The sequence below is a fragment of the Xenopus laevis genome, chromosome 9_10L, assembly GCF_017654675.1.
Source record: "Xenopus laevis strain J_2021 chromosome 9_10L, Xenopus_laevis_v10.1, whole genome shotgun sequence".
In the NCBI taxonomy this organism is placed as follows: domain Eukaryota; kingdom Metazoa; phylum Chordata; class Amphibia; order Anura; family Pipidae; genus Xenopus; species Xenopus laevis.
Window position 1 is genome coordinate 1,378,387 of NC_054387.1, and position 26,418 is coordinate 1,404,804.

A 26,418-nucleotide genomic window follows, 5' to 3' on the forward strand; every position below is an offset into this window, starting at 1 on the left:
GAGAAAAAAAGATTTTAGGAAATAACCCCCTTTATGTTTCTCTTTATTCACTTGTATGGTACATTTAGGGGTAATATTTGTCACTTTTTGTTACTTTGCCAGATAACTGAATTGTGAATCAAAAGAATTTTCTTCTTATGACCTGTGGAAAGCTCCGTTTATACCTTTTGAATAATATATCCCATAGTGTATCAAAATGCCTGGAATCGCCGCCTGCAAATCTAACCTGAAAATACACTTTTATGGGCCATTAGTGCAAAATGTGGGGTTAGAAAATGCTGTTTTTTGAACAAAGAAAAGCATGGAAAACAAAATGCCTGGGAGTATCTACCTGGACCATAGGATAAAAAGTGATAAAAACAATGGATGTGCCCAACTAAAATGGGCATAAAAAGTGTTGGAATGGTCTTATCCCCCATCTACAGTTTGATAAGGCTCTGTCCACGGACACCTCCCCCAAAATGTCCACTGTCCACACCTACTTTATAGGCTAAAAATGGTTTTTAAATCATAAAATGAACTGAGGATATACTTTAGCTCCAGCAATATAGAATTTCCCAACATTAATAACACAAAAGTGTCATTGACTACATGAAAGGCAAGGTGCACATTTTTATACTTCACCGTCTTGCATGGTCGGAGAATTTCTGCAGGTCTCTGAGCTCCTAAACAATCAATACAAAGTTGCCTGCATTCAGTCAGGGGGTGCCTTGCACCCAGGGCTCCCATCAGGGGGGGACAGGGGGGAGAGTTGTAGGCAGCCCTGAGGGTAAGGGGGACCCGGCCACGCCACATTTACTTGATTAGCCGGGCCCCCCATCTTTCTGAGAGCTGCTGACTTTGGGAAGGCATGGACGTTTAAGGGGCCCTGGTCACCAATTTTGGCCACCAATTTTTTTTCTCATGTGGGGTCCTAGCCACCAATATTTTTTTATGGGGGGGCCCTGGACACAAATGTTTTTTATGGGGGGCCCTGACCACCAATATCTTTTTATTAACATGTGGGAACCCTAGCCACCAATATTTTTTCGTTTTTTTTTACTGTGGTGGGGGGCAGACCTGTGGGGTGGGGAGGGCGGACCTGTAGGTGGGGCTTGCGGTGGGCGCAGCCCAGGGGGCCCAGGAAATTTTGTCGTATGGGGCCCTGCAATTTCTGATGGCGGTCCTGCTTGCACCCAATGATGGTGCTCTCTGCAAAACAGAAGTTCTCTTTTAAAAAGCCCTCTCTTGTGCTTCTTAGTTCTCTTGCACTTCTGTCCGGGGGTTCCAGCATTTCACTTGTCACAGAAGTTATTTAGTTGAATATCAATCTGTTTTTCAGAGGTATCCCCCAATGTTACTCAGTAAAAATGTTCCCTTCTCTTGAATCATGCAGGGAACAGCTTCAAATGTGAGATATTTATTGATTACACTGTTTTTGATGTAATGGTGTAACAGTTCTAGAACGACAACTGTTTCTGCAATGTACTATTCATTAATACCTCTTAAAGTTCCTTTAAGTACCCATTATGCACAATAAAATGCATTTAAAGTCAATCTGCTATATGTTTTTACTTTTTCTTTCAATTGTTTTAACAGATAAGTTATATATACAAGTTTTATATGTATGTTTGTATATATATATATATATGTGTGTAATACAAATGGGAAATGTTTGCAAAGAGAGGATAACAATAAGATAATTCAACGTGTGTTCAGAGGCAGAGCCGTACTCCACCCATCAATCTAACTAGCACAACACTTTGGGGTGAAAACACCAGGGGGCAAAGTGATGCAAGTTAATTAATAAGTATAATTGATCAGGACAGTTGGTTTTATTTGGCATGTACATTGCTGCAAAAATAATCCAATATGACACACCCTTTGGATATAATATAAAATGACTGAGAATTGTTCAAATGTTGCACTCACCATAGCAGCTCTTTTTTTACTACTGGAAGGGTGTCCTTTTGCTTCCACAACATGTCTCACATGTCTCAACAATCTTTCAAACAATCAACAAAGTCTGTCCAGTATAGCAGCCATGGAGGAGGGCATGGAGGCAGTCAATCTGGAGGTGGCTATCACTGTGGTGATGTAGGCTTTGGTGGTGGAGCTGGTTATGGGGCTGGCTATGGTGCTGGAGGTATTTGTGGCTTTGAGGGTGGTGCTGGTGGTTTTGGTGGTGGCTTTGGTGCAGGTGGTGGCTTTGGTGCAGGTGGTGGCTTTGGTGCAGGTGGTGGTTTTGGTGCAGGCGGTGGCTTTGGTGCAGGTGGTGGCTTTGGTGCAGGTGGTGGCTTTGGTGCAGGTGGTGGCTTTGGTGCAGGTGGTGGCTATGGTGGTGCCTCAGGTGGACTGCACCTTGTCAGTGAGAAGGAAACCATGCAGAACCTTAATGATCGCTTGGCCACCTATTTGGACAAAGTCACTGCACTGGAGGCAGCCAATTCTGAGCTTGAACGTAAAATTAAGGAATGGTATGACAAACAAAAAACTGGGACCACACCTGGAGAAGCTGCAAAGGACTACTCCAAATATTACAAAGAAATTGATGACCTTATAGCTAAGGTATGACAGAAAATAACTATATTACTTTCTATTAAAATAAGGCATGCAATATATATTATGTATTAGCATTTATTATTACCTTATTTTTTTATAATAGACATAGCAAAGGAAGTCTTACTATTCTTGTATCAAAACCTTGGGTTCTGGCAAGGTTGCATTTCTACAGTATATCACTATCATGATTTATACTGGGGGAAGGAAAATCTTGTGAAATTGACTTTGATAAATCCCAAGATAATTAGAGAATCAGTATTGTACAAATATCAGCTCTTTCCATGAATGTGTTGTGGAGACTGCGTGTGTCTCAATTATTCACCCCACTCTTGACTTTCACACCCATGTTTTGAGTAGTTTACACAAATCACCTATAAAATGGCAATTCTCTTTCATATTACAGTGTATTATGCTGATTAGTTATTGTCTCACTTCATAAAGAAAGAGCCTGGGGCATCCCAGAAAAACCCATTGTTAGGACTTCCTAAGGCCAACACATATTTCTGATGTCACGCTCTCCACCCCCCAACCAACAGCACCAATATTTAGGCACTTCATTAATATTTCCTTTATTTACATAGTCTTTTATTTATTTATCAAATATTTTAGCACCAAAACAAGCAGGTATCTCTCTGTAATAATTACATTTACCCTGTTCTTTCTACTGCATGGTACTTCTCTGTTGTGAGCATCTATTAAACATTGTCAGACCTCTCTTCTCACAGGCTTCCTAAAGACTTTGGCTGAAATTCTTTCTATATTTTACTTTTGCAGATCATTGCAGCATGCAAAGACAATGCAACCTTTGTATTACAATGCGACAATGCTAGGCTGGCTGCCGATGACTTTAAGCAGAAGTGAGTTTACACAAATACACACACACATATATATATATATATAAGCAGTTGTATTCAATTTGAGTTTTTTCGAATGTTTTGAGAGCTTGTAGAGCCATTGAAAATGAAGAACAAGAATACAAATTCAATGCATACAAGTTTTTTTATCATTTTATTTGATCAAGAAATTTCTAATAAATAAACAAACCTTCAAGTGTGGAAAACAAATTCATTCATTCACAAATTTAAATTTTGATAAATGTGCATATATCTTCTTAAAATGCATAGGAACTTGCAAATATTAGTGAATAACTTCTTCTTCAGTTCTCCATTTTGCATAATCTGATTTAATGTTTTCCTGCATTTTATACAGTTTCTTTGTGGCCCCACAAATGTTTAATGCATAATAAATTTCCCTTATTTTACAATTTTCCAGATTTTACACCAATTTTTTCTGGTCCCCTGAAACATGTAAAATGGGGGTTCCACTGTAACTGCAGCATTCTTATTAAAGGTGAAAACATATTCCAAAATCTTTCAGTTTACTTAGGGAAAGATCCCAACATTTAAGGACACATTCTTTACTGCAAGGGTATTTATTACATATAACGGCAACATGGTATAGAATTCATCAGGCTGCATTGTACAGGTTCATCTGCAAATCATGGAGCACCACGTAGAGTATTTTATGTAAAATCCAGTATTTATTTAATCCACTTTAAAATTCAATACAAAAGAACGCCATGTGTATTTAGAGCCATCACGCTTGACGTGTTTCATAGCCCTACTTTTTCAAAAGCTTGTACAGGTTCAATTGTATTGTCCATGTCTTGGCAGGTATGAAACTGAGATGCATCTTCGCCAGACAGTTGAGGCTGATATCAATGGTCTGCGTAGAGTCAAGGATGATCTTGCCCTTGCCAAAACTGATCTGGAATCCCAGCTCCAGAGTCTCACCGATGAACTGGCTTCTCTCAAGAAGAATCATGAAGATGTAATATTTAACTTTAAATAGCCTGTAACTACAGTAATAGATGATAACTGTGTATGCCTTTGAAATTCCTATGGGCTTATGCCGTAATATTCTGTTTTGTGATCTTACAGGAGGTTAAAGTTGTTAAAGTGGGTGATGCCGGTACAGTTAGCGTAGAAATGAACGCAGCACCAGGTAACGACCTGACCAAAATCCTGAATGACATGAGAGCTCAGTATGAAGAACTAGCCAAGAAAAACCGGGCAGAAATAGAGAAAAAATTTCTGACTCAAGTAAGTATAGTTAGTTAATAGAAATGTTTATGCCTCACCCAAACCCAAAGAGATGTGTGGTGTGTCTTGAAATCTAAACTCAACTTTGCTCTAATGACCTTCCAACTTACCTCTCCCTTAATTGGTGAAATTGTTTGTGTGTTTCCCAACCCCCTAACACTATGGCCTGTTTAGAAATATGTCTATTATTATTTTATAGGCAGCTCCAATCAAAGAAAAACTACAGGAAGACGTCAAAGAAGATACCACAGTCAAGACTCAAATTACAGACCTTAAGAGATCACTCCAGTCTCTGGAAATTGAGCTTCAATCGCTACTTTCCATGGTACAGTATGGAATGCAGCACTGTCATTATATACCAAGTTTCTCAGAAACGTTCTCATTGCAGTATGTAGAAGACAGCTAAACAGTGTAACTACTAATACAAGGTGTAGTATGTAGAGATTATATGCTGTCTTTGACTGTACTGCACTTTGTACTTGGACTGCACAGGGATTTCACTTGTTTTAGAGCAATGCTTTTCGACTAGTCACCCGTGACACCCCTTGTGTAGCCCCTACATAAAAGTCTGCCTTCTGTGACTGCTTACCTTGTGTAAACTTTAAAAGGTATCATAAACTGGCCCCCTGCATTGTGTACACCTCAAATTCAGACTGTAAGCTCCTGATAGGTTTCCCTGTCTCCTGCTGTATACTACCTGTACCTATACTCCCTGTGTGTACCATATTCTGTCTGCCCTATGCTCATTGCATGTGCCATATCCTACCTGCCATACGCTACCCTTGGGACATGAGCCTGGTATTAGGGTTAGGGTGTGGTTTAATAACAGGGAGTGGTCAACACTAGCTTCATTTATCAGCCCTCCAGCGTGTATGCCTGAAACATTCTGGCCCCTGATACCACAGAAGTTGGACAGCACTGCTCTAGAGGCATATTTGGTCTCAAAAACTTACATTTAAAGAATTATTAAAATTTGAGATAAGGATTTAGCCACAATTTGCCAAAAAAATTTGATCTTGACTTTTTTGTCGAGGAAAAATAATATGATCAAGTAATTACATTTAGAAGAGCCCATAACTTACACAGCGACTTGTCCTGCAGAAATGTTACTGTATATGTTCAAAGCGTCTAAAAATCATGATTTATTTTTTTTAAAATGGCAGAAAAAATCTCTGGAAATGCAATTAGCAGAGACCGAGGGAAGATTCTGCATGAAATTGTCACAAATACAGGAGACCATTGTTAGTTATGAGCAGCGTTTGGAACAGCTCAGAGCCGAGTCCGAGTGCCAGAAAGACGAGTATGATCAGCTCTTGGAAATGAAGTCTAAGTTGGAGGCTGAGATCAAAACATATCAGTCCCTTCTGGATAAACTGGGGTATGAATTTTCCAAATCATATTTTATTTGTTTATGGTTTCCTGTTATTTGCTATTCTGATTACCTCTTTCCTTAATCACAGGGCCATACAAGTCACCCAAGGACAAAGTCAAGGACAAAGTCAAGGACAAGGTCAGGGACAAGGTCAGGGAACAGGCGGAGGTGAGATACTTTCATGTTAAAAACACTTCTTATGTGATCATATTCTTCACTGAATATGCACCCCCTATGGATACGTTCTTTGGTTTCTGTTTTTACTACTTCTGTCTATTCTTTCCTGTCTAACTAAGGTTGGTGTCCTATTTTCCTCATTGTTGACTGCAATAATTGTGATCTGTATCTTTGCATTATAGAAGCTGTTTTTTTTTTTTTTTTTTACATGCAATGCATTACTGTCTGTAAGACTTTTTATGGAAAATAGGTGTACTGGCTGTAATTTGATTTTCTTCTGTTTCTTTTTCTTTGTAAAACAAAATAAAAATATTGAAAAAAAAAAAAAAAAAAAACACTTGGCCCCAGTATGAACATGGATACAAAGAAGTTTATGCTCAGTGTTCACTAGTTTGCATCAATCTACATCTTGATTTTATTCCAATGGCAGGAATGTATATGTAGATGAATAGGGAACAGGTTCCCTGGAAATTTCCATCACACGTCACTTTATTCTTCTAACTTTCCCCTCCCTATTCCTGAAATAAAAAGGCAGGTGCTATTGGAAAAATACATGTCTAAATTTTAGCTTTTTCAACATAAGAATTTATATTCATTAGAGGCCCAATAAAAAGTACAGTATACTATACTTACTAAATAAGAATCAGAATGCTATTTTAGCTTCAGCACTATTTATTTGTCTTGTGCTGGACATTGAGTTCTGCTCCTCATGATGATGATTTTTTCAAATTTTGGCAACTACTGACAACACTGCTCTCTTCTCTAATAGATACTAAGAAACCTTAAAGGCCGAAAAACAAATCTGAACAAACGCCGATCTGAACGAAGGTGGAAGTGGAAGAAAAAAAAGAAAGAAGGGAAAAATCCCAGGATAAATCTAATTTACTAATGCAATATAGATAGCGGTTTGGTTCATATGTTCTTTGTATTTCGGGACTGCTTTAGATTGGGGAGTGAGCACATATGTTAAAACAATTATTGACTCAGCCTCAGTCTCATGCTGTTTCTTGTTGTCTCCTTTCCTTTGCATAGTCTCTGCAATAAACTATTTTCTGATGCAAGTTAAATCCAGCCTTGTGGTTTTGTTCTCCATTTTGTACTTTACATGTTTTGAGAGCAATGCATGAAGCACCTTCAATGAGATTTGTACCAAATAATGTCCCATGAGACTTGTACAGGTAGACCTCGTTTGAACAGACTCAATGGTAATAAAAGGGATGGCTACGAGAGGAGAAGTGAAACTGAGGGATGTGATCTAACATAAGTCCCATGGTTCTTTGATACTCTCAGAGAAGAACAAAAATTGTACAAAAGTCTCTGTAGTTTATATGCAACAGAACCTTATAAAGCAAAGGAAACATGGTAACATAGTATTTTATTATCCCAGGGTGGCCATTCATTTCTTTTTTTTATCAATAATATGTAAAATGACTTACATTAAGTCATAAAAGGTAATTCACAAAATTCCTAATTTTTGAAGACCCCAAAATGAAGTTCAAGTTAGGTTATGGATATTGGGATACCTGCAACAACTCATCTAGGGTGAAAAGCGAGTGCCCAGTGCAAAAACATGGTATGTTGTGTCCGCCTGTTGCAGTTTGCACCCTGTCTTCCATGTTGTAAATGACCCTTAAGGAATGGTTGTCACTACTGGTATGGGTATGTGGTGTTATGGGGTTACCTATCTGCAAAGGGCTTTTGCCCAGTATAAAGACTTTTATATAGCGATACTGGGCTAATTTGGGATCTGTACACAGATCTGTCCACAATGAAGAGCAAAGGCCTGCATGAATACAGCACTTTGTGTGTTAGGCAGCACTGTATATATGAGGGGTGGTACATGAGGATTAGCTTTGAAGTCCTTATCATGTGTGCCATGCAGGCTGGGGAGCGCCTATGGGCAAACGACTGCGCCTGTTTCGTGAATACAGCAATGTCTATGTTTGGCAATACACGAGAAACAGTACCCAGGCATTCCCTTGGAGGCCCCTTACCTTGCACATCATTCATACAGAAGCTTGGGAGCACTAATGGGCACAAGACGCACGAGAGCCTTGAACTTCCAGCCTGCCTATAGCATTGTGTCCATAGTGCAGCACTTTATACCTTGTACCATCTTCTGTGCAAAATGGTAGCACTGCCTGGGGGGGACAATGGCTCCAGGGATTGGTTGCAGTTTTATGCACCTTAGAGTTCTTGCACTTGCTCCCATAGAATTTGTAAACAAAGCCAACACTGAATGCAGAGGCCAAAATGCCAGCCATGAAAATTATAATAAGATGTCATATCAAATTATTCAAGTTAGAAGCGTTCAGCCTTTTATATTCTGGAACTTTGATTTTGTTTACATCTAGAAAATTGTCAGCGGGGACATATTTTGGAATGAAGCATTTGTTTTGGCATTCAACTATTTGCTTATTTCTGGTGTGGCCATGAATAGCTGAAACAGGCAGCTGAATTCCCCTAATAGCTCCGACGATAGTTGTCTAGCTTCAGAACCCAGACCATGTTAGATCCCTGAGTTTTTAATATATATAGAGGGTGGAACTAATTATAAATGCTCAATGTTTGTGCAGAGTATACTTATCTAATTCACTGGAAGTTTAAAAGTAACCTTCATTTAAATATTCATTAGATGCATTAAAAATCCTTCATATATATATATATATTATATGTAATTTACTATGTCTTCTTTTCCAGCACTTTTCCTATATACTACAAACATGAATTGCTGGTATAGCGAGCAGGAACTGGAACTGTTCGATACTTAATTGATATTCTGTTTTTCCAACTGCACCCATCAAATACTACGGTAAAACCAACAACTTAATGGGGAAAATGCAAATTGATGCAAATGAATAGTTATAATTGACTTGGACAGAGATGTTTCTTTACTTTGGAATATAGACTGGTTCAACAAAATTTAGATATGACACACCGTTTGGATATCATCATGGATATAATCATTTCACTAGAAAGGTGTCTCTATGTTTCTGCAATATGCCTTATGGTGCTTTCAAACAGACAGTTAAGTTGGGCCAGTATGGATCAGCAGTTGGCTGTTCTTATGGTGTAGGGGCTGGATTTGGCTTTGGTGGTGGAGCTGGTTATGGAGGTGGTTTTGCTACTGATGGTTCTGCTGTAGGTGGTGGCTATGGTGGTGGTTATAGCGGTGGTGCCGGTGGACAGATGAGTATCTCGACTGTTAACAAGAAGGAGACCATGCAGAATCTCAATGATCGTTTGGCATCTTATCCATGAACTGGAGGCAAAAAATGCTGATCTTGAATTTAAGATTAGGGAATGGTTAGACAAACATGGGCCAGCACCTGCTGAGGCACCAAAGGACTACAGCAAGTAGTATAAGGGAATTGAGGATCTTAAAGCTAAGGAATGCTAATTAAATCTATTTGTTGTTTTTTCTTTCAACCAAGCTTACCTTCTATGTATGAACTTATTCCTTATGATATAGCACTGAGCATTTTAAGAACATAATCTGGTGCAGCAGACATAAAATATAAGTAACCTTTGAGATATTGCGGCAATAGTGCAACAAGGTAATGCTAAATTATTGTTTTGAGTCCTTAAATAGGAGGCAAAATATTGAATTTTGATTTATGTGAGAATCCAATGATCACATCAAACCTTACACCAGAGGTTCTCAAGAACATTTGACTGTAGCAGCTGCTCAGCAATTAGACAAACAGTTTTCCATTATACTATTACTATACTATTAACGCTGTTATGTAACAATATTTTTGTGAGGGGTGTAAGCCTTAACATTAACTTATTCCCCATATTGTAAAGGTTGTTCTATATTTTACTTTAGAAAAATTTATATCAAAAAATGATATAAGTCCCAAAGCTTTCTTCAAGTAAAAAATATTAATTTATTGAAGTACATTTTAAAAGAATTAAAGCTGGTACATACTACCCCCCATATCCCACCTTACGCGTTTCGCACCCTCCGGCGCTTAGTCATAGGTGTGAGACACACCTATGACTAAGCGCCGGAGGGTGCGAAACGCGTAAGGTGGGATATGGGGGGTAGTATGTACCAGCTTTAATTCTTTTAAAATGTACTTCAATAAATTAATATTTTTTACTTGAAGAAAGCTTTGGGACTTATATCATTTTTTGATATACATTTTTCTATAGTTGATGGCCCTTTTGAACTGGGGCAAGTCCCGTGGGCTTGGTTTGATTAATATGGACTCCCGATTTTGTATAGAGTACTATATTTTACTTTCACAGATCATCACAGCAACCAAAGAAAACGCAGCAATTTTATTACAATGCGACAATGGCTGGCTGCCGATGACTTCAAGCAGAAGTGAGTTCACATAGAAATTTACACACACATACATTATATATATATATACAGTACATGTATAACACGTTAAAGTATCTCCTTGCCTCAGCTGCTCACTTAAACATTAATTAGTTTGTCTGCAACCCAATAGTTCTACAGGACCTAGGAAATTATCATAATACACAGGACAGCCACTTCTGCTGGTGCCTCCAAAAGGACTACCCTTGGCAGTCTCATTGATCCTTCAAATATCTATGGGAGCCGGATATGCTACATATACTTTACAAGTTAACACCTTCAGAGAACCCCCTTGCCTCAGCTGCCCACTTAATTAAACATTTAATTAAGTATTACAAATGCAACTTTATATTGAAGACCTCTCATGGCTGGGTTGACAAGGAACATGGTCAGGCTCAAGGAGCAGTTACCAGCAGAGGTATAAAGTAGAAACATCATATTTCATATGTAAAATAACAAAGAGCCAGCCAGAATTTATTACAGTGGAGGGTACAGAGCTGCCTTTTATGGGGTCAGGAACCTTATTTGCCATCCATAAAAGCTCATAACTCCTAGGGATTATGCTTGCCTTATGCAATAAACCTTATAGTTCTAGAATTTTCCTAAAATTTTTATTCCAGAATCATTCGTCTGGTTCAGAAAACTTGTAATAGCAGGAGTGGTCATGAGGTGTATCATGCTTGTGTTGAAACTATGTCAGATAGAAAAGTATGTATTATTCTTGACAGGTATGTAAATGAGCATGTCCTTCGTGTGGCAGTGGAGGCTGATATTAATGGTCTCCATAGAGTGAAGGATGATCTTACCATGTCCAAGTCTGATCTACAATCCCAGCTTGACGGTCTCACTGAGGAACTGGCTTTTCTCAAGAAGAACCATGACGATGTAAGATTTGACTATAAGTAACTGGTGCTATCCCAACAACAGCACTGGAACATAATTGGCCTGGCCAATGACTATGTATTCCGTTTAAAGTTACAAGATATATTTCGGTATTTCATCTTGCAGGAGGTTAAAGCCATCAAAGCACCGGAAGCTGATAAAGTTAGTGTGGAAATGAATGCTGTGCCAGCTAATGACCTGAACGACATGCGAGATCGGTATGAAGAACCGGAAACAAGCAGAGTATGATTTCAACAAACTTGTGAGAAAATAGTTTATAAAAATATAATGTTGCACACATTGAATAAATGCACACACACACGGTATATATATATATAGATATAGATATAGATATTTTTTTTATTACTTTTAGAGCGCTGACTTGAAAAAGAAAATAGACCAAAGACAGACTACAATTGTTGAAAGCAACACTGAAGTTACCACCCTCAAATGTACACTCCAAGCCCTGCAAATTGAGCTTCAGTCCCAACTTGCCCAGGTACAGTATGAAAGACAAGCAACATGGAAGCCGCTCTAGTAAAGAGCCGTGTCTCCAATTCTACAGCTTATGATATTGTTGTTCCCAACTATTTACCGCAATTTCTTCCACCAAAGGCTGAGCAGCGGGCAATTTGAATGATAATAGAAAAAATAGTGTAATAGATGTAAGGTAATCTGTTGAGTTGGGCAGGAATGCACAGTTGACTTACAGGTGGGTTCCCTTCCAGCTCCAAAAGTTAATAAGTGGGTTGTAACAGGAGTTTTATTATTTTGTTTTGCCACAAAAAAAGACAAAACACTCTACAAAAATGTACCTACTGATAATTACAGAACTAAGGTGTCAGAGGAATCCAAGGAATTCAGTCTTAAGGGTCTTTCAAGGCTACAAGCACCTAAAAATCTTTTGAACATTCCCTTTTCTCATTGCCAGAAAAAATCTCTGGAAATGCTATTAGCGGAGACAGAGGGAAAATTCTGCATGAAACTGTCACATATACAGGAGACCATTGCTAGTTTAGAGGAGAGTTTGGCACAGCTAAGAGCTGATTCAGAGCGCCAGAAAGATGAGTACCAACAGCTCTTGGATATGAAGACCAAGTTGGAGAAAGAGATCAAGATCTATCAGTCGCTTATGGATAAACTAGAGTATGGACGGTCATCAAACATATGCAGGTTGTTTACAGATTGATTTTAGGGCCATACAAGTCACCCAAGGACAAGTCACCCAAGGACAGGGTCAAACACAGGGACAAGGGCAGGGACAAGGTCAAGTACAAGGAACAGGTGAGATATTTCCAGGCTATTTGTTGATGTTATATACAGTCATAAGTGCTTTTCTCAGTGTGAATCATAGCATTTGAAAAAATACAGAATGTGATATCTGCCTGGATGAGAAAGGAGTATTAGCTCTTTGGTTCCACTCTCTCCACTTTAAGGCACTGGTAGAATAACATCATATGGAGCAATGGGAAAGCAGGCATCAATACTTTCTGTGTAAGCCACTACCTTCTCAGGTTTATTTCCATGTCATTGATTTGATTGGCTTTTCACTCTTTTAGTAAACAAGATGACAGCTGAAAACATGTTCAAGTATGTAGATATATATTGACAACAGACCTTTCTCCTTTAATAACTCCACAGAAACATTAAAGTTGGAAAAGCAAATCTGAACCAGCATGGGCTAGAGAGCTGTCCCCCCCACCATGGAGGAAGTGGAAGAAGAAAACAAGAAAGAAGTTAAAAACAGCAGAATTTAAGCCCTAATTAGCACCTTTACTAATGCATTAGTGGTAGCAGCTTGGTTCTTATATTCATCTTTCTTTCTTTTTTGGGACTTCTCTAGACAGGGGAGTGAGTGACACACAAGTTAGAGATGCTTGAGGGGAGAGATATGCCTACATGCTTTTCAGCAGCCTATGTTTCATGAGAAACAGTACCTGGGCATTCCCTTGGAGGCCATTTAGCTTGCACATTATTCAAGTACACGAGTTAGGGTGCACAAGACACAGGAGAGCTCTCAAACTGTCCAAGGGGACAAGTGCTCCATGGATGGGTCCCAAGGAAAGTGATTTTGTGCCCTTAGTGTTCCAGCACTTGCTGCCATAGGATTTCAAAATGAAGCCCAATTCATTTTGAGTGCAGAGGCCAAAATGCCAGCCATGAACATTATAATGCACAATATATATTTTGGGTCTCTAGAAGTCAAAATGTCATATGAAGTTACTCCATTCCACTTATTCTGGAACTTTTACTTTGCACCCAAGAGAATACAGAAGGCATTTTGAATTCAGCTGGTTGTTTACATCTAGAACATATTATCCATGGGGACATATTTTGGAATTTAGCATTTGTTTTTCTAGTCTAAATCTGAAGGTCTGGTGATCCATACTGAGAGATCCTATATCCAGAAAACCCTATGTCCTGAGTTTTAGATAATGGAGCTTAAACCTGTACCATATGTGGTCCTGAACAGCTGAAACAGGCAGCTGACTTCCCCTGCTGGCTCCAAAGAAGAAGATAATTGTTATAGCTTAACTACCCAGACCATGTTAGATCCCTGAGTTTTTAATGTATGGGTGTAACTAATTATAAATACTCAATGTATAATTGCAGAGTATAATTACCTAATTCAAAGTTCCAATTACAAACTTCACTAAAATATTCATTAGATACTTTAACAAATCCTTGATGTATATATATTATATGTAATTACTAGAACTTTTTTTTTCTTCCAGCTATGTTCATAGGAAATTAGAAACACGAAATGCCTGTACAGAGAGAGAGAATGACTATTCGATACTTCATTGATAGTCTGTTTTTGCTACTCCACCCATCAAATAATACGGCACAACAAACAACGTATAGCACGAATGCAAACTGATGCAAATGAATCGTTATAATTGATCTGGACAGAGGTGTTTCTGTAATTTGGAATGTTGTCTGGTTCTCAAAAATTCACATATGACACACCCTTTGGATTTCATATATAAAGACTAAAATTTTGTTCAGCTATTGCACTCGCTATAGCAGCCTTTTCTCTGTCACTAGAAGGGTGTCTCTTTGCTTCCGCAATATGTCTTACAATTCTTTCAAACAGACAACCAAGTCCGTCCAGCATAACTCAGTCGGATATGACGGCTGTCAAGTTGGTAGCTATTACTCTGGTGTAGGGGCTGGAGTTGGCTTTGGTGGTGCAGCTGGTTATGGAGGTGGTTTTGCTGGTGATGGTTTTGCTGTAGGTGGTGGCTATGGTACCGGTGCCGGTGGAAATGTAAGCATCTTGTCTGGTAACGAGAAGGAGACCATGCAGAATCTCAATTATCGTTTGGCATCTTATCTGGACAAAGTCCATGAACTGGAGGCAAAAAATGCTGAGCTTGAACGTAAGATTAAGGACTGGTTAGACAAACATGGGCCAGGACCTGCTGAGGCACCAAAGGACTACAGCAAGTATTATAAGGAAATTGAGGACCTTAACGCTAAGGTATGCTAATTAAATTTCTTTGTTATGTACCATCTTATTCCTTATGATATAGCACTGAACATTTTACCTACAAAATGTGGTGCAGCAGATATGAAGTATACTGTATGTAACCTTTGAGATACTTGTAGCAATATGTCATTCAAAATGTAAAATTCTTGTTTCTTGACTCCTTAAATTGGTGACAATTGTTTGAATTTATATCAGAATCTGAGGATCATGTTGAACCTTACGCCAGAGATCCTCAAGCGCATTTGCCGTGAGCATCTACTCAGCAAGGCCTGATGAGTTGCACTGGTGCAATGTTTTCTAAGGGGTGTCAGTACTCCATGTGAAAATGAACTTATCCCCCATATTTTGCTTTTGCAGATCCTCGAAGCATCCAAACAAAATGCAGCAGTTTTGTTGCAATGCGACAATGCTAGACTGGCTGCTGATGACTTCAAGCAGAAGTGAGTTCACCTACAAACACACACACATACATTATATATATATGTTTATAAAACTTCATAGAATGCCCTTGCCTCAGCTGTTTGCTTAAACATTAAGTAGTTTCCCTCGACCATACAGTTGTTCAGGACCCTATAGTTCTAAAGGACCATAGTAACTCCAAGAGGACTATGATTACCATTTGCTTCGATCCTATGGGAGCTTGCTATGTTACATACACTGTACAAGTAAACTACCCATCATGGCTGGGTTGACAGGGAACATGGGTAGACACAAAGAGTAGGTACCAGCACAGGCATGAAGTAGAACTATCATATTTCGTATGAACAAAGAGCCAGCAATAATTTATTACGTGATAAGGAACCTTGTCTGGCTTCTGCAAGGAGCTTTCGTCCTAATTACAATGTACAAAGACTCCAAACTCCTTCTAGTACTTTAAAATAATATATCATTATAGGTTACCAACACACAATGCCATATAAATAACATATTTGTGAATATTTTTATATATGAGCAGCATTATCATAAAGGATTTCATTAGGTAATAGGTTATAGTAAACATGGTCATGAGGTGGTATCATGCTTGTGTTGAATTGTTTAATGACTCTTGATAGGTATGAGAGTGAGCACGTCCTTCGCCTTACAGTGGAGGCTGACATCAATGGTCTCCATAAAGTGATGGATGATCTTACCATGTCCAAGTCTGAGCTACAACCCCAGGTTGACAGCCTAACTGAAGAACTGGCTTATCTCAAGAAGAACCATGACGATGTAAGCTTTGGCTATAAGTAACTTGGGTATGACTGTTGTTATGATATTCCTTTTAAGTTTGTACAATATATATATTTTGATCTTTCAGGAGGTTAAAGCCATCAAAGCCCCAGAAACTGGTAAAGTTAGTGTGGAAATGAATGCTGCACCAAGTACGGACTTGACCAAAATTCTGAATGACATGAGAGCTCAGTATGAAGACCTGGCTATGAGGAACCGCAAAAAAGCACAGGACGATTTCAACAAGCTTGTGAGAAAATAGTTTATGCAAATGATGTTGCAAACATAAAATAAATACACACTCATATACATATCTATATATATCATTCTCCTATTACTTTTAGAGCGCTGAATTGACAAAGAAAATAGATCAAGGACAGACTACAATTGTTCAAAGCAACACTGAAGTTACCACCCTCAAACGAACACTCCAAGCCCTGCAAATTGAGCTTCAGTCCCAACTTGCCCAGGTACAGTATGAAAGACATGTCGCATGGAAGCCACTCTAGGAAAGAGCCGAATCTCCATTATTAGAGCAGCAAAATTGAAGTGTCTGACAGAAACCTACATTTCTCTTTTCTCATTGGCAGAAAAATTCTTTGGAAATGCTATTAGCGGAGACAGAGGGAAAATTCTGCATGAAACTGTCACATATACAGGAGACCATTGCTAGTTTAGAGGAGCGGTTGGCACAGCTAAGAGCTGATTCAGAGTGCCAGAAAGATGAGTACCAACAGCTCTTGGACATGAAGACTAAGTTGGAGGCTGAGATCAATACTTATAAGTCCCTTCTGGATAAACTAGGGTATGGATGGTCTTAAATGATATTTGAGTTGTTTACAGATTGAGGTTATATGCAATTCTTATCAAGTGTCTTTAAATTCCAGGGCCATAAATGTCATCCAAGGACAGGGTCAAACACAGGGACAAGGGCAGGGACAAGGACAAGTACAAGGAACGGGTGAGATAATTTCCAGCCAATATGTTTATGTTATATACAGAGATCATTAATCTTATTCATTTGTTTATAGAGTATTTGTGGTGCATTTTCACTTATTTTTTTATCAATTAGCATCATTATTTTATTCTAGTAGTAGGATTGTATTTGCTCCCTATGTAAATATGTTTGGTTTGCTCAGATAATAAAAGTTCTCCAGCATTTTCCTAAATGATACATTAATTAGCTCAAGTTAAATAATAAGTGAGCCTGGAACATGATCAGCCTTGTCTCTTTTGATCCGTTTCTGAGATGAACATTAGCTGAAAATGTGTGAGAGCAGGTAGGTATAGATTGTAAGCTCTAAGGAGCACCCAACAATTATTGGTCTTATTCTGGACATATATTATATACCTTCATGTTCTATAGAATTGATTGCATTGCAATAAACAAATCCTCTAAAATGAACTCTTACACTAAAGCAACTGCTGACAACAGACTTTTCTTCTCTAATAGCTACACAGAAACCTTAAAGCAATTTGAACAAGCCCCGGGCTGAAGATATGGATGTGGATATGTATGGTGGAAGTGGAAGAAGAAAACAAGAAAGAAGTTAAAAACAGCAGAATTTCAGCCCTAAAATCACCTTTATCAATGATTTATTGATGGCAGCTTGGTTAATAGTTTCTTCTTTCTTTTCTTGTTGTGGGACTTCTTTAGACAGGGTCTGGTCAATTGGATTATTGATGACAAACTCAACCTGTCACTTTCTGTTTCTTGTTGTTTTCTGTCCTTTGCATAATTCGAACAATAAACTCTTTTCTGATGCAAGTTATTTCCAGCCTTGTTGTCTTACCTATTGTAGGTCCCCTGTTCTGAGATTTGTTCCAAATATTGCCCAGTGAGACTTGAATAGCTTTGGTCTGTCGGTGTGAGTTTCATGGGTGTCAGTCCTAGAATTCAAATGTGCACTAAAATGATGGCATTAAGGAGAAGCTTTAATAGCTGAAAATGTTCCATATAAACTAGAAGGAAATTGAAGGAGAAGCTGGCATAAGCTAAGAGCTAGTTCCTCATAAACGAATGGGAAATTAACTAAAATACATTGCTTGGGTTCTTCGATACACTCAGGGCAGCGTACAAAAGTCTCTGAAGTTCATATACAACAGAAATGTAGAACTTTTTAGTTGCTGTGGAAAATGGGTCAATCATGGAAATCATTACGCACTATTGATATACTGGGTTCTCTTCACGCCACATAGTTTGGCAATCATTTTGCAACTCTGGAATCAACTCAGAAGACCACAGTGTAAATGACAACCTCATCCCACAAGTATTTTTATCAGGCAAGAGAACGTTGATATCAGGGAGATGATTTTCTATGAATATTCAGCAATCAGCCCAAGGTGTTGGTGCCATTTTAAACATAGCTTCATAACATTTAGCACCACCAGCTGGCAGGATTTACCAAGCGTGTCCCATAGATGTGTAGCCAGGCCACTGACAGACTACTACCCCACAGTCCCAGATCTTATTGTTCTTACAGGTTACACAAATCCAATGGGACTGATGGATCCATAAGAGTCTAAATGGAGTCTTTGGCCCACCTGCAGTAGTAGAACATGCTTAAGGGGGTCTAAAATTGCAACAATGGGTTTCAGTGCATATGGGTGAAGGGCAAGAAACAGCCCCTTGGCTCACATCCATGCCAAATAAATGCCTACTCAGATCCAAAGCCACTCCGAGTATCTGCGCCCAGGCCAATGCAAGCTTCCAGGATTTTATATTCTGGAATTCCATATTTGCACCTTAGAGCATGCGAAAAATATAGCACTGTGTATTTGACTATTGTGTCAATGTGTGAATCCTTGTTAAAAGAAAATGGATCTCAAGATAAACAGGAACAATTCACAAAAATTTGGGACCCATGGATTCACTACGCTACCCCGAGAGATTTGATCGTAATGTTTTAGCCTACTAGTAGGCCATATGAAGAAACAGGGCCGGAGTCCTATGGTACAACCTTACTGCTATTTTGTTTGTATAATGCTTGGTGCAGTGTATGGAAGAAATCTCCTTCTCTCCCTCCCCCCCCTTTTTTTTTTTTTTTTTCTTTTTTTCTCTCTTTCTTCTTTTTCTCTCTTCTCACTGCCCTTATCTGTTTCTCTTTTCTTTTCCTCTCCCACCTAACCCCTGTTAAAAAGAAAATTCAAATACCTTGTTTATCAATATTTTTACATTCTCGGAAGCATATAGCACTCACCAATGAGTTTAATTGTGATCTGTTGCCTTTAACGACTGTTTAACCGAACATTTTTTATCAATGCACTGAGATGTAATTATTGAATATCTGCAATAAAGAAATATTGAAATAAAAAAAAAAAGAAAATGGATATTTGGCAAAAAGCAGAGGTAAGGTCATTATAGTCACACAATTTATATCCGTTTTTGTCCTTGATGTGAACATCAAAATAGGGACTTGTTAAAATCCTCCTCACCAGTAGTAACGAGCAACAATAGTATCAGGCTGATTATAGAATACAATTTTTTTGTGCAGGACAATTTAGCTTTAAATACTGGAGGTATTCTATCAATTATTGTGTTTGACAATGGATGCTAACTCATGGGTCCAACACTAGGTGGCAATGCAATATGGTATATAATAAATATTTAATATATATATATATTTCTTGTATACGGGCGGAGTTGCTATTGATACTTGTATCTGCTACTTGGGAGTTGACTAATCTCCTACTAATATTTCTGCTCTGCATGAGGCATGAATTTCTGTATTAGTACGCTAAGGGGTAAGGGGATTTCAAAATTAGCCCTGCTTTAATGCTTATAAAAAAATGTAAATACTATTTCTTGTTCAAGTAAGTAAAATAAATGTAACCCCCCTATAAATGCCCCTAAAGTGAAAAAGCACTATTAATGTTAAAAATGTCCTTGCCTTGTCTTTTTAGCTTTGCTAGAAATGATGGTTAGATCCCTAAGAACATTGTTTTAGAATACCAGTGTATTATATCCGGTGTATTATAGTCATCTCAATTATAAGCAGTTTCCTCTTCTTCAAACTTCATTAAAATATTCATTAGATAGAGTAATGTATATTTATCATATGTAAGGATATAATCTCAGAATCCTTTACCTGGTCCAGGTAACATATAATAGCAGCACATGGCATGGTTATGGTAACACGCTTGTGGAAAAAACAATAGCAAAGTCTATTTTACATGTACAGGCATGAGAGTGAGCAGGTCCTTTGACTTTCAGTGGAGGCTGATATAAATGGTCCCCATAGAGTCCTGGAGGATCTTACCCTGTCCCAGTCTGAGCTACAATCCCAGCTTGAGGACTTGTCTCAAGAAGAACCATGACAATTGGCTATAAGGAACTCGATTTATCGCAACTCAGCCACTTAAACCTAATTAGTCGTGCCTGTGGCTGTGATATTGCTGTATGTAAATAATTAAACTTACACAATTTATTTTGGCATCTTATCTTGCAGGATATTAAAGCCATCGAAGCAGCAGAAACTGGTATAGTTAGTGTGGAAATGAACTCTGCACCACATACAGACCTGACCAGAGTGTTGAATGATATGAGAGCTTGGCATGAAGAACTTGCTATGAGGAACCACAAAGGTGCAGAGGACCATTTCAACAAAAGTCAAATGACATTTGAAGGTTTCCAAAATGTTCTGTTGGCAGCAAATTAAAAAAAAGCACGATTTTCTCTAAAGGCTGAACTGTGAACTGTGTGAGATAATCTGCTGCTTCAGGCAGACACTTGACTCCAGTGGTCTCCTCTTACTAAACTTACAGTACACGGGGGTTCCTTTCTCGTCCCAAAATTTATAGGCAATCTTTATGCTTTAATTTTACCCCAGAAATCCATTATACTAAAGCAATATATTTAGTTAATATGAACTTTTTTCTCTTTCTGTGGGAATGCTTTATATTGGAGAGCAAGTGCATGGATTCACCTGTAACAGCAGTTACTGACTCAACCTGTCGTGTTTCATGCTGTTTCTTGTTCTCTTTCCTTGGCATAAAGTGTGCAAAAAACTCTTTCCAGGTGCAAGTTCTATCTCTAGGGAGTGTGTTGGTCCTATTCTGACAATATCCAGCCTTGTGGGTTGACTGAGTGACGGAGTTCAGGAGCAACAATAAGGAATTCAGTATTCAAACTGCTGAAAATAGTAACATACAGAATCCATGATACAGGAACAATCCTATGGAAAAGAATAGACTTGTTGGAACCATCCTCTCCATTGGAGGCAATAAAATTGTTGGATTACAAGAAACAACTGAAATATACTTTTTGTTTTCATATAGGACTCAACCTATGAACTCTTGATATTTCACTGTGGATGCTTTCTTATGGTTCCGAACACTAGGCGGCCATGTAAAGTGCTATATGAAAAGGAGGAGTCACTTAATGGCTCGTTAGCACTTGAGCACAGATGGGATTATCCCTCATATTCCAAATGATATGTCCTTTGCTTTGGTATCTGTTAACTATAAATAAAAATGCTATTAACACTTGATTCCAGCTACTTGGGAGTTGGCTATTTTCAACTAATATTTTTGAATTATATGAGCCCTGAATCTCTATAAAAATCATATTGGAGTGATATATAGATATAAAGTATATATGTTTCTAGTGCTGGTTTTGTACCCGGCTAGCTCCAAAGAAGAAGAAAACTGTTATAGTTTAATAATTAAGACAATGTCAGAACATAGAGAACAGTTTTTAATAATATAATAATTCATTTGAAGTTTACTTTTTAATCATTTAATCTAAGCAAAATCCTGGATATGTATATATATATATATTATATGCACCTAACTTTCCTTTTCTTTCAGTTGCTGTGATAGAAATCGTATGAGAAACAGGAATCGCCTGTACAAACAAGATGATAATTTCGATACTTTATTGATTTTCTCATTTTGCTACAGAGGCACAATTGTACTCCACCCACCAATAAAATAATGCAACAAACAGCTTTATGGGGATAATGCAAAGTGATGCAAGTTAATAATTATAATTGATCTGAACAATAATTTGGCATGAAGACTGCTGCTCCAAAAAAATCTGATATGACACACCCTTTTGATATCATATATAAAGACCAAGAATTGTTCAGCTGTTGCACTCACCATAGCAGCTTTTTTCTGTCACTAGAAGGGTGTCTCTTTGCTTCTGCAATATGTCTTACAGGTCCTTCAAACAGACAACCAAGTCAAGCCAGCATGGCTCAGGAGGATATGGAGGCAGTCAAGTTGGCGGTGGCTATTGTGGTGTAGGGGCTGGAGCTGGCTTTGGTGGTGACTTTGGTTTTGGTGGAGGTATTGGCGGTGGTGCTGGTGGTTATGCCAGTGGATTTTCTGCTGATGGTTTTGGTGTAGGTGGTGGTTTTGGTGGTTCCTATGGTGGTGGTGGTTCCTATGGTGGTGGTGCCTTTGGTGGTTCCTATGGTGGTGGTGCCTTTGGTGGTAGTGGAGGTGGAAATATGGGCGTCTTCGCAGTTAATGAGAAGCTAACCATGCAGAATCTCAATGATCGCTTGGCATCTTATCTGGACAAAGTCCATGAACTGGAAGCAAAAAATACTGAGCTGGAACGGAAGATTAAGGACTGGTATGACAAACATGGGCCAGCACCTCCTGAGGCACCAAAGGACTACAGCAAATATTTCAACCAAATTGAGGCCCTTAAAGTACAGGTAAAATAAATATATCACTGCATTGTTTTTTTATTACTATTAAAATGCTGTGTATAATGTTATTTCCTTATGACATAGTCCTGAACATTTGCAAGTCTCTCAGATATAAAATATAACATTTCAAAATGTGAAGTGGAAATGCCTGACCAAATATGGGTGGCTTGAACCCAAAAGGTCTGAGATATGGGTTCAGTATTGTGCAACACATGAGCCGGGGCTGTCAACTTAATCAAAAGGCTACCATATACTTCTGTAACGGATAAAGCTTATGGCTACCAATGACTGATCTTGCACAGAAATCTGCCATACAACTACAGAAACATTGTTTTTGTTGTAAAAATGTAATGAAAAAACTAAAATGTAATGACTTTGCACCTATAATGTAATACTAAAAATTTTCCCTTCAAGGTTCATGTTTTACATTACAGGTTGAGACTGAACTCTCTGGTACCTAAGTTTATTACGTATATTATATTTATATCTTGTATTACACTTATGCCTTTGTATCTATTAACTTATAATAGGATATTTTATATTTCACTTTTGCAGATCATCAACGCATCCAAAGACAATGCAGCAATTTTATTACAGTGCGACAATGCTAGACTGGCTGCCGATGACTTCAAGCAGAAGTGAGTTTCTGTAGGCTTTTATAGGATCCGCTTGCCTCACTTGCCCATATGAACATTAAATAGATTGCTTGCACCCCTATATACTTTGGAAAGTCTGATGACTGGACTGTTGGGGAAGATCTAGGAGATCTTAAAACCAGCTTTCAACAAAGAAAATAAAGTGCCATCCATGCAACTATGGCGGGTGTAGCTGCACCGGGGTTTGTTCATTAAGGGTCCTACCTGGTGGCCATTGATGATTGTGCCACTGGAAGAACCATAATATTTCATATGTGAAAGGAAAAAGAGCACTTAGAGTTTCTTACAATGAAGGGTACAAGTTGCCTTTTACCTTAATTACTGTCCAGAAACCTCCTAGTTTCTTATAGAGCCCAAGAATAGACTAAAGTTTTACATCTACCTAAGAGACTAAACCAACATATCCAATCCAACGCAGCTCATGGCATGTACATGAGATAGTATCAAGACTGTGAGGAAATTTCATCTTAAAATGCAATGTATGAATTATTCTTGACAGATATGAGAATGAACAGGTCATTCGCTATTCAGTGGAGGCTGATATCAATGGTCTGCGTAGAGTCCTGGATGAGCTTATCCTGTCCAAGTCTGAACTGGAAGCTCAGCTTGGGAGTCTTACTGAGGAACTGGCCTATCTCAAAAAGAATCATGATGATGTAAGATTTTTCTTTCATTATAACATATTCTGGTATTAATTCCTATAGGAAGTAAAAGCCACCAAAATAACTGACGCTGGTGACGTTAACTAGGCGTGTCTGTTATATTCCTTTTAAGTTTATAAGATAAATCAAGTATTTTATCTTTCAGGAAATGAAAGCCATCAAAGCACCAGAAACTGGTAAAGTTAGTGTTGAAATGAACGCAGCACCGGGCACGGACTTGACCAAAATCCTGAATGACATGAGAGCTCGGTATGAAGACCTGGCTAGGAATAACCGCCAAGAAGCAGAAAACAACTTCAACAAAATTGTAAGAACATGTGACAACATATAGCTTTATATATATTGATTTATTCTCCTTGAAAACGTCCACCCCCTCAGAGAATAACATACCTCTCCGATCAGTATACTGATTACCTCATTTCTTGCTCATTATTTATTCCAGAGTGCCGATTTGAAAAACCAAATGCAACACGTACAGATTACCATTGATGAAAGCAGGACAGAAGTAACAAACCTTAAAAAAACACTGCAAGCCCTACAAATTGAGCTTCAGTCACAACTTGCCCAGGTACAGTATGAAATACAAGCAGTATATAAGCCTATGTAGCAAAAATACATGTCTCCAGTTCTACCATAGAATTCTCATGACATATCAAGGTTCCCAAACATTTTCTAATTAAAATACACCCTGTTTACCAAATGCTGGATAACTGCTTATGTGATTGAGATTGAGAGAGTTGAGTGATAACAGTTGACCTTCTCTTAATTGACCTTCATAGTGGCCTTCATCTGTGTGGTACACGACAAGTTTCAGGTTTCAACGGCTCCACCAAAAGCTGAGAAGCTAAAGAAGTTATGGGGGGGTATAGTTTTGGAAGTAATTGTTTGTGGGCTGTTGCTGGCTAGCAGAGGCAACTTTATTTTTTCGTCAATTAGCAGATGTATCCAGAAGATTACAGAAATTACTGAAATTTGAAGTTGAATTTCTTCAAAGTGAAGTTCTTCAAAACTTATAAGCAGTCCTAAGAGTCAATTGTTTGCAATAATGTCCTGTAGAAATGCAATATGCTCAAAACATGTTTTAATTCTTCCTTTTCTCCTTGGTAGAAAAACTCCCTGGAAATACTGTTAGCAGAGACCGAGGGAAGATTCTGCATGAAACTGTCACATATCCAGGAGACCATTGCCTGTGTAGAGCAGCGGTTGGCACAGCTCAGAGCTGAGTCCGAGTGCCAGAAAGCTGAATACCAACAGCTCTTGGAAATGAAGACTAAGTTGGAGAATGAGATTGCAACATATCGATCCCTCCTGGATAAACTAGGGTAAGGATGGTCCATACCATATAGAAGATGTTAACAGTTGCACATTAAATGCTGTTGCTAATGTCTTTTTTAAACCACAGGTCCATACAAATCAGTCAAGGACAGGGACAGGGACAAAGCCAAGGACAGGGTCAAAGCCAAGGACAGGGACAAAGCCAAGGACAGGGAAAAGGACAAGGCAGAGGTGAGTTACTTTTGGCTTCATGTAATATACAGAGATAAGCAATTGCCCTCAGTTTTTATTTTATTTTATTATAAGTCATAGCATGCAAGTCAACAAGTATTTTCAACAAGTACCTGCCATGAATTATTGATTGTTCTTTCCTTTTATACTGACACCAGTTCTTTCTCTATAAGGTTCTTGGAAATCATAAGCGAAGCTGTTCAAGCATTGGGCTGAAAAGTTGCTGCATCCATGGTGGTGGAAGTTGAAGAAAATAAAAACCCCAAAACAAGGCAGTTTCAGCCCAAGCAGCAGAGTTAATATGTGTTACTTTCTGAGGGACTGCTTTAGACTGGGGAGTAAGCACTTGGATTGCACTAGATATGTCACTTCTTGCTGTTTCTTGTTTTTTTCTCTTTGCATTCTTTTCTCAATAAACTCTTTTCTGATGCAAGTTATACCCAGCCTTGTTATTTTTAAGATTGGAATTTCTATATATATTCTGAGTTGTGTAAGGCAATTAGTAGAAACCGAAGATGAACAAGGAAACAATGACTTATGGCTCATGCAGCAGTTTCTCCGCCCGTTCCAGTCCTGTCAATTCTGAAAGTGGCACAATCTGCCTTTTCTCTACTGAAGGAAAGCATTAGCCACGAAAAAATTCAAGTGTTTTAAAGTAATGGCAATATAATGTACTGTTATACGGCACTGGTAAAACTGGTGTGTTTGCTTCAGAAACTCTACAATAGTTTATATAAACAAGCTGCTGTGTAGCCATGGGGGCAGCCATTCAAGCACAGGATACACAGTAGATAACAGATAAGTACTACTATAGTTTATATAAACA

General features: G+C 38.4%; 3 protein-coding genes and 1 pseudogene across 3 annotated transcripts; all 4 read left to right on the forward strand.

The window, feature by feature from the left end:
• The first annotated feature begins 1,897 nt into the window (after positions 1-1,897).
• krt53.L (keratin 53 L homeolog) lies at positions 1,898-7,259 on the forward strand. The gene is made up of 8 exons (XM_041576372.1): positions 1,898-2,547; positions 3,316-3,398; positions 4,215-4,371; positions 4,482-4,643; positions 4,843-4,968; positions 5,807-6,021; positions 6,104-6,183; positions 6,962-7,259. The coding sequence occupies exons 1-8, from the start codon at positions 1,963-1,965 to the stop codon at positions 6,976-6,978; spliced, it is 1,425 nt and encodes a 474-aa protein (XP_041432306.1). The 5' UTR covers positions 1,898-1,962; the 3' UTR covers positions 6,979-7,259.
• Positions 7,260-9,192: 1,933 nt separating this feature from the next.
• On the forward strand, positions 9,193-12,677 carry LOC108701756 (annotated as a pseudogene).
• Positions 12,678-14,429: 1,752 nt separating this feature from the next.
• On the forward strand, positions 14,430-17,878 carry krt51.L (keratin 51 L homeolog). The gene is given in 8 exon segments (NM_001088182.1): positions 14,430-14,888; positions 15,255-15,337; positions 15,950-16,106; positions 16,195-16,356; positions 16,451-16,576; positions 16,697-16,911; positions 16,994-17,067; positions 17,560-17,878. Coding segments are annotated over 8 exon segments (1,245 nt in total). The 5' UTR covers positions 14,430-14,477; the 3' UTR covers positions 17,577-17,878.
• Positions 17,879-22,194: 4,316 nt separating this feature from the next.
• krt50.L (keratin 50 L homeolog) lies at positions 22,195-26,029 on the forward strand. The gene is made up of 8 exons (XM_018236783.2): positions 22,195-22,774; positions 23,324-23,406; positions 23,924-24,080; positions 24,232-24,393; positions 24,529-24,654; positions 25,194-25,408; positions 25,489-25,592; positions 25,766-26,029. The coding sequence occupies exons 1-8, from the start codon at positions 22,259-22,261 to the stop codon at positions 25,780-25,782; spliced, it is 1,380 nt and encodes a 459-aa protein (XP_018092272.1). The 5' UTR covers positions 22,195-22,258; the 3' UTR covers positions 25,783-26,029.
• Positions 26,030-26,418: the final 389 nt, after the last annotated feature.

Coding starts and splice junctions, on each gene's coding strand:
- krt53.L (XM_041576372.1), top strand. CDS start 1,963: ATGTCTCACATGTCTCAACAATCTTTCAAACAATCAACAAAGTCTGTC. Junction 4,372..4,481: donor TCAAGAAGAATCATGAAGAT/GTAATATTTAAC, acceptor GTGATCTTACAG/GAGGTTAAAGTTGTTAAAGT. Junction 4,969..5,806: donor TTCAATCGCTACTTTCCATG/GTACAGTATGGA, acceptor TTAAAATGGCAG/AAAAAATCTCTGGAAATGCA.
- krt50.L (XM_018236783.2), top strand. CDS start 22,259: ATGTCTTACAGGTCCTTCAAACAGACAACCAAGTCAAGCCAGCATGGC. Junction 24,394..24,528: donor AAAACAACTTCAACAAAATT/GTAAGAACATGT, acceptor TATTTATTCCAG/AGTGCCGATTTGAAAAACCA. Junction 25,409..25,488: donor TCCCTCCTGGATAAACTAGG/GTAAGGATGGTC, acceptor TTTAAACCACAG/GTCCATACAAATCAGTCAAG.